The sequence below is a fragment of the Neopsephotus bourkii genome, unplaced genomic scaffold (genome assembly GCF_033783945.1).
Source record: "Neopsephotus bourkii isolate Nb327-2 ecotype Australia unplaced genomic scaffold, CSIRO-AGI_Nbou_v1 NB_54, whole genome shotgun sequence".
Classification (NCBI taxonomy): Eukaryota; Metazoa; Chordata; class Aves; order Psittaciformes; family Psittacidae; genus Neopsephotus; species Neopsephotus bourkii.
Genome location: NW_026900571.1, coordinates 1,215,191 through 1,229,753, shown reverse-complemented (window position 1 = coordinate 1,229,753; position 14,563 = coordinate 1,215,191). Strand labels below are relative to the sequence as shown.

The following is a 14,563-nucleotide window of genomic DNA, read 5'->3' as shown; positions in this document are numbered from 1 at the left end:
GGCTGAAACCTACTATAGGAAGGAAGTGTTCAGAAATACACACAACCGTTTTCTCTTGTTATCAAAAGTAAATTAACTTAAAAAGGGGAAGTTTAGATTGGATATAAGGAGGAAGTTCTTTACTGTAAGGGTGGTGAGGCACTGGAATGGGTTGCCCAGGGAGGTTGTGAATGCTCCATCCCTGGCGGTGTTCAAGGCCAGGTTGGACAGAGCCTTGGGTGACATGGTTTAGTGTGAGGTGTCCCTGCACATGGCAGGGGGGGGTTGGAACTATGTGATATTAAGGTCCTTTCCAACCCTAACTACTCTATGGTTAGTTTGAGGCAAGATCACTTGTAAAAGCCAATGTAGCTGTAAAACACTGAACAGACTAAGATTTTTTTTCTTTCCGGTGATCTCAGTATAACATAAAAAGGTACAAGGCACATAAAATACACTGTAAACACTCCCTCACACATACATTAACAAATCATTCTTTTTGTTGACTGATGTCAAAATCTCAAATATTAGCACATTTAATTCTATGCCAGAAACTGCTAACCTTCAGCAGGAAGGAAGCACTGCGCTCTTGTGGCCAAGAGAAGGAACATTTAATCTAGAATATCATTTAGCATCAATAATTTAAATAATTACAGTCAGGCATAGACTAAGGGACTTTTCCTTATTTTCTATACTAAGCCATAAAGAAAACATGACCCAAAGCCATTGATTGCTTCTGCCAAGACTAACATGCAACAGAGAAGGGGTTTTATTAATTCTGAAATAAGTACTTATAAATATGTAGTAATTGAAACCATTTTATCTAATAAGAACCGCCATACTGTCCTCTGTTATGGAGAAGGACACAATCTTCAGAACAATGTACATCTGAATAGTACGAAATCAGTAACATTGTCTAGAGTAATTTATATATTGGGTCAATTGACCACAGGCTATATTTTATTTATACATAAATTCATGAGAGGATGAGATTCGATTATGTCCTGTCACAAAACATGTCACTGACTCAATAAAAACACTGGCTGGTACACCTTCAAGTTTTACTGTGGAAAACAAAACCAAAACCCAGTTGTTTCAAGAACAAATAGGCACACTTGCTCTCTTCATCCATTTTGAGTACACATTCTTCTTTAGCAACCAACAAGGTGTCAAAATAGCTCTATGGAAGCTGTACTCATGGCTTTGCTGAATTAATAAATGCCCTGTACAGACTGTGGACACGTAAACTTTGTTAATAGCATTTGTAGATGTTGCCACCACATAATTGAGCCACCATTGCAACACATACAAAAAGATTATTAAATAAAAAAGGGAAGGGTGTCTTTAAATATTTTTAAATGTTTATTGTTCTCTAGAATTTTTACTAGCTTAAAATGCAATTAGGTTTGTTACGGTATTATTAGTTATGCTTTGATAGTCTATTTTATTCACTTTGATAGTAGATTTTATGCCAGACTTAATAGTAGACAAAGCCATAATAGCAATGGGGATTTTTTAAAGATTAGTTTACCAAAACAAGAGAAAAATGAGCTGACATTAGATTTCATAACTTTTAGAAATTACTGTGAATAATGATGATGGTTACTTAGCTTCAAGTGTCACTTAGATTTTCTTCTCGTGTAAGCCAAAACAGACAATGACTTAATCCAAAACTGGAGAAGGCTGCACACCAACAAGACCAGCTAACAAGTAACACTAAAAAAGTTTCCACAACATTGTCTGATTTCATCCAGGCATGCTTAGATCCAAGTCACATGAGAATTTTCATTTCCCACACTATGTTCCTTATCCTTTTATAATAAACATAGCAGTTTCTAGGACTGAGGAAAGTGTGTTACAGGAACAGAATAATAACTATAGAAGGGAGAAAAAAAAAACAGTAGTATACACTGAAAAGAGCTCTCAAAAAAATTTAAACACTATTTAAACTATTTTAAAACTGCAAGAATACACAAATAGCTTCACAAATCTTGAGTTTAAATTTCTGTCCAAGAGTTCAAAAAAGTCAAGTAGTTATATATCCTCCAAAAAGGAACTAAAGTACTTTCCCATATGTAAGTCCTTGTGATAAGGTACTTTATTGTTTTTAAAATACTAAAAAGCATGTATTTCTCTTTAACACTTTTTTTTTTTTTTTTGCAAACTGACAAAGTGAGATGTCCTTCATATTCCATTTTAAAAGGCAGTTTCCATGACTCACCTCATGCTGCCCAAGACACTCCCTGTTGAAAAGAGAAAAATCGGAGATTTAGAAAACACATATCTTTGATAAGGGACCTAAAACAGTGACAGTGCTTTTCACACAAAAATAATGCAAGCTATATTCAAAAAGTGCAAACTAAGAGAAAAGCATCTATCTATGCAAATCAATGCCTTTTCATTTTCAACAGGTGTCTGGATTACTGTATGATGGCAATCCCCAAACAGTGTCTCACATGCAGATTAATTATAGCTGTATATAAAATTAATAATTTTTATTTTAGAAAATTACCAGAATTGCTTCCAAATATCTTCTCCTTTGTGTCAGAACTAGAACAATCTAGTATTCTTATGTTTATCCTTTTAGAATGGTCTACTATTCCTTAAAAGAAGTGCACATTGATCAGAATCGTGAAGGTATTAAAAGCTGACTCATTCAAACACTGATCTCCTAATACTTAAATCAATATTTTGCTCAATTCATTTTGAAAAATCAATATTTTCTTTTTACCTCTGGTTTCACATCTGTCATCTCCTTCCCAAGTATTATTCCTGACAACTTCTCTAACATAAAGCTACAGATGGACTTTAGGACAGCAGGATATTAACAACAGCTATCAGTCTTCCACCTAGTATGAAAAGCAGATGCAGCACAGGACCCTGTTTTTCACTCTACACAGCCTAATTAGCTTTCCAGCATAATCCTCCCATATCCAAGCTAATTTGGCTTTTAGGACCTCTGCATTCCACTGTAGAATGTTTCTGCTCCACTACAACAGAAAACTGCTCACTTAGCCTGATTGCCTTCTGCCATGTAACTACTAAACCTATGGATGACAGATTTCCCACAGCAACTCTGCATTCAAGTTGGGTAGTAATGGTGTCAGATGAACTACTAGATGCATGAAAAACTGGCTGAACACTATCAGTCATTTCATACTGTGAGCACACACTACAAAATAGCCTATTAAACAACCACTAGTGCTCCCAGTTTTATGAGAATGGCATTCAGATAGGCTTTCTGCATCTGAAGAGGAAAATAGTTATTTTCATGTCCACCTCTACAAGAAGGTAAAATGTGAAAAATATCTTTCCATACCAAAACTTTCTTTTATTTGTCTTCTTTTTGATACTTACACTGGTATAGGAACCTCACAGGGAGGGCATGGTAATGCAGTTTGAATAAAAGCTGGCTCAGATGGCTGTTCCCAAGGACCTACAGACTGATGCTGAGAGCAAAAGACAACAGTAGTTGAATACAAAACACAAATCGAACTATCTGCTTGACCATAAATAAACCTGTCATCTGAAGAAATACCAGTTCTAACAAATCCACATACACAACATTATAATTTCATCCTTAGCATGGTTAAGGATAGAAAACCAAAGGCCTGTGGTCCTGCCGCTAAAAATCAAACACAAAGCGACACAACAAAAAAACCCAGCAAAACAATTCTAAGCATTTAATAGAGGTAAAAAAATATATATATACTCAATTACTAAACAAGTTCAGTTATCATCATGCAGTGCATACGTCATGTTTATTGATGCCAAACAATGTCTTATTTGTAACTCGTGCAAATTTTGATAATTTAGTAAAAAGAAGTTAAAACTGATTTTTTTCTTATGTTAAAAGTAACTGCTTACATTTGAAATTAAACATTTGCAACACAACTCTGACAAAAATCAGTTCCTGAGTAACTATAACTGCTGCAAACTGCACATTTAATTATATATATTACAAAATTAATTAGACTACAGCAAAGGAGCTAGAATCACTTAGTTTCTCAGTTAACCAGTATGCATACTTCTGTGCTTAATAATTTATTTACTCTGCACTCCAAAAGCCGCCAACATACAGTTAAGGTCAAACAACTGTTGCTTATGCTTCAGAGCACAAATAACACACCATTTTTCACTGTTTACTTACTGAACCTGTCTGCTTCACAAGTGCTTCATCATGACAAGAAACAGGGCACAAATGGCCACACGTTAATGTTTTCTGGCAGGACTGACGACATGGAGGACACCGACCAAAGTGACAGTAGTGTTTCTCCTGGGTAGGGTGGTGACAGGTAGGTGGTCGACTGAAGCAAAATCAAAGAATGAATCAATGTGACAGCAAGAAATATTACAGCAAGCAAGTTACAGTCACTGGACAATTATGCTCAAAATAAAAAGAATTGAGATGAACAGGTTATTGTTTTTAAAATTAGTTTACTTATCACCTTCATCTGTGGTTAACAGTAAAATTATACAGCAGATCTAAATTCAATTAAAATCAACATTGGGTTTGCCTATTCAAACAGCCATTTCAATCCTACTTCTAGTCTGTGCTAAGTAATCTGGCTTCACCCCAACAGAAAATATTCTTTTTCCTTTTGCTAGCCAAGTTTTCTAGGCAAACTGCCCAATAGAGGTACTTCAGAACGTACCAGAGATGACTTGAAGAAGCAAGTGGGACTACAGAATAGGAAGTGCTAGGTGGGACAGAACCTCCCCCTTGACAGCTGCTCATGAAACCACAGCATCAAAGACGTATCTGACAGCAAGGATTATTGCTAACCTGCATCTGTGCAGTCAGAAATACAGAACACTGAGAAGTACTCTCTGTAACCAACTAAAGGAATACTTTTTGCCATTTAATGTTACTATTTTCTTTAAGGACACTGAAGAACTAGAAACACACACACTTTCTATACTGACCTGCACAGCTGTTTGCATTTGGGAGGTTTGATGGTACGCTCTCTACCACAGGGCACTTTAATGACAGTTTTTCCACAATTGCATTTCACATCTACAGTCTCTGGACATGGATTACAGCTACCTAAAAATAAATATATTAACAATATGATAACCTGAATAACCTACTGACTGTAAAAAAAATGGTAATTATCTCTGAATATGCACATTGTATAATTGTCCTATAATAGATGGCTGTTATTTTTTTATTTCTGCTTGGTTTCAACTCCCTCCTGGGAAAGAGAATTTCACCATTCTTACAGAACAGTTATAATAACAATAATCTAGGTTATTCTACAGATGTTGACTGGTATGAAGTTATAAATAATCCATCTCTCACATTCTAAAAAGAAAGCCCAGCCATTTGGATTACACAACATTTAAGATTTGTTAATTATATTTCATCTTTACAAACATATGAAGACATGTCATCCTTCATCTATATTCAAAAGGTAGAAGAGAGACATTGAAAAACTGGTACAGTAAGGTTTTGCAGATTTTGTACAATATTAAAGAAATACTTAGCCTGTGTATAATTAATGCTTTTTGAAAAGATCCTGCCCTCCTATGTAGTTACTCATGCTACTAACCTGATACTTTTTTAAAGAGATCTGTAAAATCTGTGAAATGTTTTTATTTATAGCTCTCCCACACTATCTCTTCATAAAGTGCTAACTGCTAAGTTTTCTTATTGTGTAATTGACAGTAAGAATATATATCTTCTAAAAAAGCAAATTTAGACATGGGATTTGGGCTTATTAATCACATTGCATTCTGAAACATTAAAGAAAGCAATGTTTTGAAAGCGTTAACAGCAGCACAACTTTTTAAGCAATTCTGACTTGTTAGCAGGATCTGGGAAGCAGATCTCTTGATGACAAAAGCTGCTGAAGAAAAAAGGATGGAAGGATACAGTCCATATTGCAAAGTAAATTAAATTATAATGCATTATCAGCACAGCTACTTTTAAAAAGTAAACTAAAGCCGTACTGCCAGAGAAGCCAATATGTGTACAATTTATTTAAACATTTTATTAATGAAGGCAACTGCCTATATTCTCAAAAAGATGGAAGGGCAGAGATCACAGGTAAGCCTGAAGTTAAAGCCAGACAACAGTTCTCAGATCAGGTGTTTGTTACAATATATTACAGTAGGAAACAAAATGTTTCTATTCCCTGGCAACACATTGTAAATTTCAGCAAGAATGATTACTTAATTTAAAAGGTAAATATCAGATCATAAACAGAATAGATTAAGTTACCTTTTGTCCTGGGTTTAGCTACGCCTTTTTACAGGGACCCCTGCTAAAGCCCAAGTGCTTATTATCAGGAACCTCTAATAATAACGAGATCAGCTAACTTTTAAAGGACCTGATCAGGCTAGTTCTTCTCTAGGAGGAATACTATTTCCTTTAAAATCAGTGGTCACAGAGACCTGGCAGGTCATTGCAAAATTAACCTGACCTAGTATAACATACTAAAGATAAAATCATCAATCAATCAAACCACAGCTCTTAGAATACTGGAGTATAAGGAAATATGCAGGAATAGACGTCTTCTGAAATGAAAATCATTGGTTTCATTAGGAATATTTTCAAACATTCTGACAAGATATTACAGACTGTACTAATTATAATTTGTTAAAACACACAGAGGTTATTTTCTAAATTTATCGTCTGATACTGTATTTACTAGATTCATTAGATTCAACTTTTGGCACCTAAATATTCACAATTTTAGTGTTTTGATATATTACATACACTTTAAAGTATATTCTATGATTTTGTTATCAACTGAGCTAATGCAGAAAAACAATGTTACTAGTTTTCTTCTAACAGTACAAGAAACCCCAACATGTATTTCAGGATTTGAGGGGGGGTATGGGGAAGGCAGAAGAAAGGAAGGGGGAGAAGAGGCCCAGTTAACAGAGGAAAAACCAAAACACTAGTTTGTGGTGATGAATTTACTAGCAGGCTGACTGGGACAACTATCACATTTACCTGCCCTGTCCTCTTAAGAATCACTGCCTCAAAAGTAAGATTAGCTGAACAAGTTCTGAATTACTTCCTCAGTTGTTGCAACTTACATAGTTGAGAATACCAAGGGAAATCGCACAGGCTACTCAGCTGCTGTTTCAGCAGGGCAGCAGCTTCTGTGGAGAAAATTGCTGAGAGGGCAGCCACTTTTTCACTCAGTCCAATTTAATCCCCTACCAAGTGAATGTCAAAGCAATTGGTCAGGATAAAAACTGCCAGGTAATTTTGACCATTTTCAGCATCTTTTTAACTGAGGTCACTGGACACAAAAGTAAACTTTTTTGTTATCTTCATATAGTCAGTAACAAGTTCTTTTCTCTTTTACCAGTAGGATACTGATAGACATTCAAATTCCATCAACTTTTTTATTATTATTATTATTTTATTTTAAGCCCACTTGTATTACATGTTCTACGATTTTTAAAAAGCATGCAGACTCAACCATTTCTACACATAGCTGGACTTTGTTATGCATATTCAGTGAATGGATTTATTTGGGAAAAAGTCATTTGGGAAAAAGGATTTTGAATTAAGCAGCTGGAAAGGGGACAGCACATTTTCAGAGGAACAATGCTAAACAAAATTACCAGGCAAAATCTTAGGTTGCATTATGTAAGTCCTTAAGCTCTAACCAGCACTAAAAACCTTACAAACACACTGCCCCCACAAAAAGTCCACATGAAACAAGGGAAAGAATTCATTAAGCACCACATGGAGTCATGCAAAGATGAGGTTTGGCAAAAATAAACAATATTCCATCACTATGGGGATCCTTCACTTATTCTTACCTCTGTGGCAGCCTGAAGGACATTTGTGATTTCTGCAGCCTAGAGTCCGCCCACAGACTTGATCACAAGGTGGACAGTTTCCAGAACAGCACTATTCAAGAAAATGAGTATACTTTATATAACTTGAAAACTTGTATTATTTCTGGTATAAATTTGCTGCCTTCTACTATCTCATTTTTTCAATACTTAAAAATATTTCATGCAATTTAATCAAGTCTCCTCACATTCTTGGCAGGTATAGAATAGAGGTCACCTGCATAGTTGTTTTAAATAATTCAAATTATAAAATACAAGAAAACAGACATTTGAAAACATCATTTCAACACACTAACAAGGCAAAGGGCTTCTGAAAAGCATAAAAACATTTTAAAAGTTGAAATTCTTATAATATTTTAATCCAAAATAATTTCAGGAAATTACATGTAGGATATCCAACAGCTTGCCCCATTACTCTTTGATTTCTTTCACTTTATACTGTATCATCCCTGGCACAAAAGTATTGCTTAACATCTTTTAACTTTGTAACAAAGGTCAAATAACATCAGGATCAGTTGTCTACTTTCTGTTCTTACAGAAAATAGTGACATGGAAGAACATATCACAACACCATCACATTTGGTGGATGTCAGTAGAGAGTCCCATCTTTTCTATTAACTTGAAAAGTACCCATCTTCCAAATTCTATAAGAATGTCAACTAGGAAAAGAAACCTGGATCTTTTAGTATAAATTGAAGATGTCAAGACTGCATTTACTTCTTCTGTTACATATTCACATAAAGGAAATTCACTGTAGTAATAATAATACTCAAAAAAATTGAAGAATAAACCTGTACTTTTTCATGCCTCTTTGTGGTAAGAAGCAACTTCTGTAATATCTTAATTAACACCCAGCAGGCAACTTTCAGGTCTTCTTGAATCACTAAACTGAAAAGATAGGTCTGAGCTATCAATCATTCCTATGATTTCAAATAAGAAGGGAAACAAAATTCGAATTCCAAATTGTCAGACCACTGCTGCTTGCAGCAATGCATATTACAAGCAGCTGTGGAATACTGGGTTGTCAGAAATTAGAGTACGCCCCTTACAAAGTTACAAGAGATTCACAGCTCTTCCCACAAATTAAATAAATTGATTTAACTACTCCAGAATGCATAAAGCATCAGTAACTACTTAAGTATTATAAGCTTAAATTGTAGGTTTAAACTAACAAGTGTGTGTGTGTGTGTCTATAAACTAACATAGTAGAATACAACAAACTGTTCTAGCTTTCTAACATGTAGAGAGAAAGGAATGTTTGGCTGATGGGGGAAGGAATATCATGAGACTGATAACAACTAAGGAGACAGTAAATAAGACCAAGGATGCCAGCCTTTAAGATAGCAGAGGCGCCCAACATGGAGCGAGACTGGAACAGAGCAAAAGCAAGGACATACCAACTGCTAACTCAGCGCTAGGACCTTGCAAGCATGTGCAAGCACTGAGATCATTCAGTAAACACAGTGAGGAAGAGCCAGACACATCCCCCACTCAGCAAGAAAGCCCATGTGTAATTAGAATGCAAATATTATAATTAGTTCCTTGTAACATTATGAATATGCATGAGTATGATAAATACATATACTCACTGTCAGCAAGTATCGGGCGTGCTCACCTTAGAGAAACTATTCATGTGTGTGCTCAGTGCTGCAATAAAGAATGCCTGCTTTCTAAAACTCCAAATTGAGTCTTAGAGAGTTTCTCTGACTTTTATGGTATCTGAAAGTAGAATTACCTTCTGAAATAGAGAAGTTGTCAAAACCCTCTTTCAGTTTTTGAGGCCAAAGAGCTTTCCTTGGTGACATGCTGTTCAGAGAATTCTGGTACACTGCAAACTAATTTGAATAATGTTGAAGAAAACTCTTCTCTCTTTACAATAATATGAGATGGAACAACAGATTGATGTGATTTCTACATAATATAAAACACTGTATCTAAAGAAAAATGAAGTTACCTAAACAATATGTTTGAGAAAGATCATCTCTGGACGCTTACCTTTCTCTTACATTGGTGCTTTTGGCAATCACGAATTTTAGTACACTTTGTTTCACACAGATATGGCTTATGACACGGCATGCGTTTAGTGTGCTTCCCACAGCGGCACTGTTTTTCAACTTCCTGGGCAGCAAGACAGGGGAAAAAGCAAGGTATTTTTAACACAACAAAAAAAAAAAAGAGTGGAAAATAAAATGTTTTTCTACCAGCTGTAAAGAAAATTTCATGGGAACAAAACATTACAGTGCTTTATCACAACAGGAAGCATACCAAATGCCCTGAGCAGATAACCTCTCTGTGAAATAACTACTTGGGGACCTTGTGTTGGTATTGCAAACACTGTGCTCTGGACAGCACTTTACTGTGACTTTGGTCTCACTGAGGGGAAAGCCATTTCAAGAGAACTACTCAAGTGTGTAGTGCAAGATTACAAGCACAAATGCAGAAAAAAAAAATCATACAAAGAAGTACCCTTCCTGCATAGTAAAAGAGATTCATCCATTGTGTATACAGATAACTCAAGAAGTAGGTGACCAGATTTATGTGACCATTACCCCAGCTATCATGTGCTAACTACATTCACCATAGACTCTGTAGCAAAGCTGGCTCAGGAAGAGATAACTGAGAGCAGAGAGAGCAACAGCTTTAGAGGCCAGATCACAGAAGCTCCATAGATCCAGACCAGAGTAAAGTATTATTTTCTTATTAGTAACAAAATAATGCTTTGTTATAGCATCTTCCACTTCACCAATGCAGAAATAGCAAAAAACAAAAGCATTAAGGAAGCTAAAAGAGCTGAGGAAAAAAAGTGTCTTTTAGACCATGATTAATAAAAAAAACCACCCCAAACGTCAAAAAAACCCAAGCCAAAACAATAAAAAACTTACCTATGTATTATTTCAGATACATAAAACTTAACTATTAATTCAGAATTGTGTTGGAGCAGGAGAGGAATAGGGAAAAAAAAACATGTTGCTTTTAATGAACAGAAGGTCATAGACTTCGTGATAGATACGATTTCATTTTCCCTAGGAGACTTGCACTGTTCCAGGTAGAGTGTTTAAAAGCCCTAACACAACGTGAACCTGCTAGGGTAAGACTAACCTGTCTGCATATTTCACAGGGACCTCGATGACAGCGTTGTGAACACTTATGGATGCCACATTCCAGAACTTTGTCACAACTATCACCACAGGTGGGCACATCTTCTGTACAAGGCAATGTAAACTCTAGAAGAAGAGAGAGAGAAGTATGACCAAATATTTAGTGGAAAGAAGGCAAAAATATTTAGAAAAAGAAAAATGCACTGTGTAGTAGGAGTTTGAATGCCAATTCTCTCACTTTTTTTTGAAAGCTTCTCTAGAATTACTCAATTATTCACATCATCAATTAAACCCCTGGTACTAAATAAAGCTTTGAAAGCATTAAGCAAAACAGTTAATAAAAGCTGTCAGAGTTCACTGTTTGTAAAAACTTTTTATGGCTCATGCCCTGCACAATTAATCTGAACTACTCACTGTCAAAGACTGGATAACTTTTGTTTTCTTATTTTAGCTTTTAAAGGAGAAGGAAAACAAACATATATTTAAAAACAAAACAAAACAAAAAAAAAAAAAAAACTAACAAACAAAAAAGCACCACAAAACCCAAGAGCCGCTTACTTGATTTTCCACAAGGACATGACCTTTTCCCAGAACGAGGACAGTCTCCACAGGGACCAGCATGACAAACTCGTTCACATGTGTGATTACCACAAGGCAAATGTTTCCCACACACCTGGAAAACTCAAGAGAAATCAAGTGAATGGAATGTAACAGAATTATGTATCAAGACAATGCAACCCAAAGGGACAGACTAGGGGTGAGAGATGCCTTTTTCTTAATTTTGTTAACAAATCTTGTATTCACTGAGTTCATCAAATAACTGATCCTGACCAGAAGCCCCCTGCATATTGAGGAGTTAGCAATTCACATAACAGTTAACCTGAGTTAACTGTCCTGTGCTGCACACACAGCTTGTCCTTCAGGCCCATGTTGTGCAGCACATTTTCCTTAGCCACAGGATAAACTTATTATGGCAAAGGGAGATAGGAGGCAGCTCCCTCTTGGTAGCTGTGATTATATCATCTGCACGTCCTTGCCCTTATCTAAAAAGTGCAGCAAGAAGTTCTCATCTGAACATCCTGTATGAGTGTAGAAATAATAAACAGAGTTGCCTTCTTGTAACAAAATCCTTCAACAGCTTCAATGACCAAAATGGGGTAACCCTCTCTACAGATGGGGTCTGCATTGCACCCTGCACCTGGATCAAGTGCCCATTCAATGCTAAACAGCTTGGGACTCCTAGCATCTAAAGGGCTATGCTTTTATATTATGCTCCCTTTTTCTATAGTGTTAGCTGAGATAAACTGCATTTTAATTGATACTTTACTGAGGCTGAGTGCCTTTCTTACTGGGATCGTAATGACCAAGTATCTCCTGCTGCTATCTCACCCCTGCCACTCAATTTTGTTTTTAAACTATTTTTTAGTCTGTCAGTCCATTGCCTTGGTTCTAAGAATGAGCTGTAAATACACTTCAGAGAATGAATCAAAGCTTTCATTCTGTTACAGTAACTAGAAGGAAGCATGAAACTCTACAAGGCCATGGTTTCATGCTAATTTTTCAAGACAGCAACTTAAATTTCACCCTCAAGTACGAGAGAACAGAATATTCAAGATCAAATTCAATGCTACCAGCAGCACAATTCTAGAACAGTGGCATTTTGACTATTGTCAGAAATTAACCTGGCCACCAAATAGATCCATTCTCAAACAATGTTGCTACTTTTCTGACTGTACTTTCAAAACCTAAAGAAATTAATTTTATTTTCTTACTGAATGAGTTTTTCCAAACCTCAATACACTGAGTAATAAAATTTTTACATAATATGGGAAATAAGCTTAAAAGGACAGCTTCAACACACCTGGCCACACTGCCACTGAGGACTTGCACAAAGTCTCTCTCCTGTCTGTCTTCCGCAGATGCACCGTTGTTTACTGACTCGTGGGCAAGGCTGACAATCTCCTGTGTGTAATTGCAAAGTGACATGGAATTGCAGGAATTGCAAAAGAAAGACGTATCTTCACAATTCAAACAGTGACTCCTCTGAAATTTAAGAGGGCAGGTCTACCTGCATGACAGAGATTCTCACAGGTGTGCTGTCCACACAGCAGTGTTCGTCCACACAGCAGGCGACATGACCATTCTTTGGCACTGCACCTTCGGGGCACTGGTTTAGCTTTCTTACAGTGACAGGTTGTTGTGACCATCTTCGGGCAAGGTGGACAGGGTCCTAAGTACAGGAAAAAGAACATCTCACTAACGGCTATTTAAGTGAACGTAGCTTTGAACACATATGGTTTACTCTAAGAATTTTAAATATAGTTAGCAGATTTTACACCAAACGGCGTAATAGCTGCACAAATGCAGGTCCTACAACCAAAAGACTCAAAGGATTTACCTGGATGACAAAGCAGCAAACATTTATGGCCACAAGGAGGTTTGAATTCCCTCTCACATATCTGACCACAGGAGTGAGGTACCAGCCATGGGTCCAGTGTTGGATTCTCCACTTTTCCACAGTAACAGTAATACCTACTGGGAGTTTCAGACCGTTTGTATTCAAACCTGCACTTTGGACTACAACAAAGGGAAAAAGGAGTGAATAGAAAAGCAATTTTATTAAGATTTTTTTAAAAAGAAACGCAGTTTTTATCTTTTCAGTTTCCCAAGACTGTCACCAGGCTACCAATTAACATTTTTACAACAAGTGTAACAAATAACAACATAACTAAATTTATAATATACAATAACAGTCTTGCTATAGGTCAGATTTTACAATACATTCATTAGAATGTCTCAGGAATTGTCCTGTCATGCAGTCCTCTTTCTCAGTGTAGGAAGCATACAGAACAATTTTTATGTCAAGTAATACCAAAGGAATGTATGCAACAAAGTTAACCTACTTAAACAGAACCAATCAAAAGAGGTAAAAACCAGGGGTTTACCAGTGGCAATTTATAAGCTATGTAAAACAAGAGTTAGTGGTGCTAACTGAACTATGTATAATATTTAAAATTTCACCTGAGAGATTTTAGATTGTATCAGGTCAGCATCTTAGCAATTATAATAAGATGCACATCTTTATTTGTTATCCTTGAAGGTGTCATACAGTAAAAAACACATTATTCCTAAGCATAGACAGCCTCCAACTTGTTAGTGCCACAGCTTTTAAAGGATCTCTGGTGCAAGCCATGGATAAGGAATGCAATACAAGGAAGAAGAAACAAAGCACCTCCCATTTCTGGCTACAATAGGAGAAGACAACAGACAAGGAGCTCCTCCTCAGAGAAGAATACAAGCTTTGAAAGATCTATGTACTCATTTTTATCAAACAGAATGTCAGTTTGCCCCTATATAATACATTACAGGCCATACACCACTCATCCATAGTGACTGCGCAGTTTCATCATGTGCTTAAAAGTTAAATAAAATACCATTTCCTTGAAGCTGTTTTCATTATATTTCATTATATTTGCTTAAACACAAAGCTAGTAATAGAACCGTAGTTAAATAGGCATTATCAACCTGGACACTGCCAGCCATAAAGCTTAATCTTATTTCCTGTTCTCAGAGATCCCACATTAACAGAGCTTTTGAATCCACCAGGCCCTTGCAGCCAAATCTGACAGAGGACTCTGTTTCACAGATATTACTATAAGTTTCCA

General features: G+C 36.2%; 1 protein-coding gene across 2 annotated transcripts in view; it reads right to left on the bottom strand.

The window, feature by feature from the left end:
• NFXL1 (nuclear transcription factor, X-box binding like 1) overlaps nt 1–14,563 on the bottom strand; it is a 48,193-nt gene that overhangs the window by 28,452 nt on the left and 5,178 nt on the right. For both annotated transcript variants that reach the window (XM_061352881.1, XM_061352888.1), the window contains exons 5-15: nt 13,297–13,475; nt 12,967–13,128; nt 12,760–12,860; nt 11,457–11,571; nt 10,900–11,024; nt 9,796–9,918; nt 7,765–7,855; nt 4,906–5,026; nt 4,130–4,286; nt 3,337–3,428; nt 2,201–2,222 (exon numbers count right to left, since the gene is read on the bottom strand). In XM_061352881.1, coding sequence (XP_061208865.1) covers nt 2,201–2,222; nt 3,337–3,428; nt 4,130–4,286; nt 4,906–5,026; nt 7,765–7,855; nt 9,796–9,918; nt 10,900–11,024; nt 11,457–11,571; nt 12,760–12,860; nt 12,967–13,128; nt 13,297–13,475 — 1,288 coding nt within the window. The remainder of the gene's footprint in view (nt 1–2,200; nt 2,223–3,336; nt 3,429–4,129; nt 4,287–4,905; nt 5,027–7,764; nt 7,856–9,795; nt 9,919–10,899; nt 11,025–11,456; nt 11,572–12,759; nt 12,861–12,966; nt 13,129–13,296; nt 13,476–14,563) is intronic.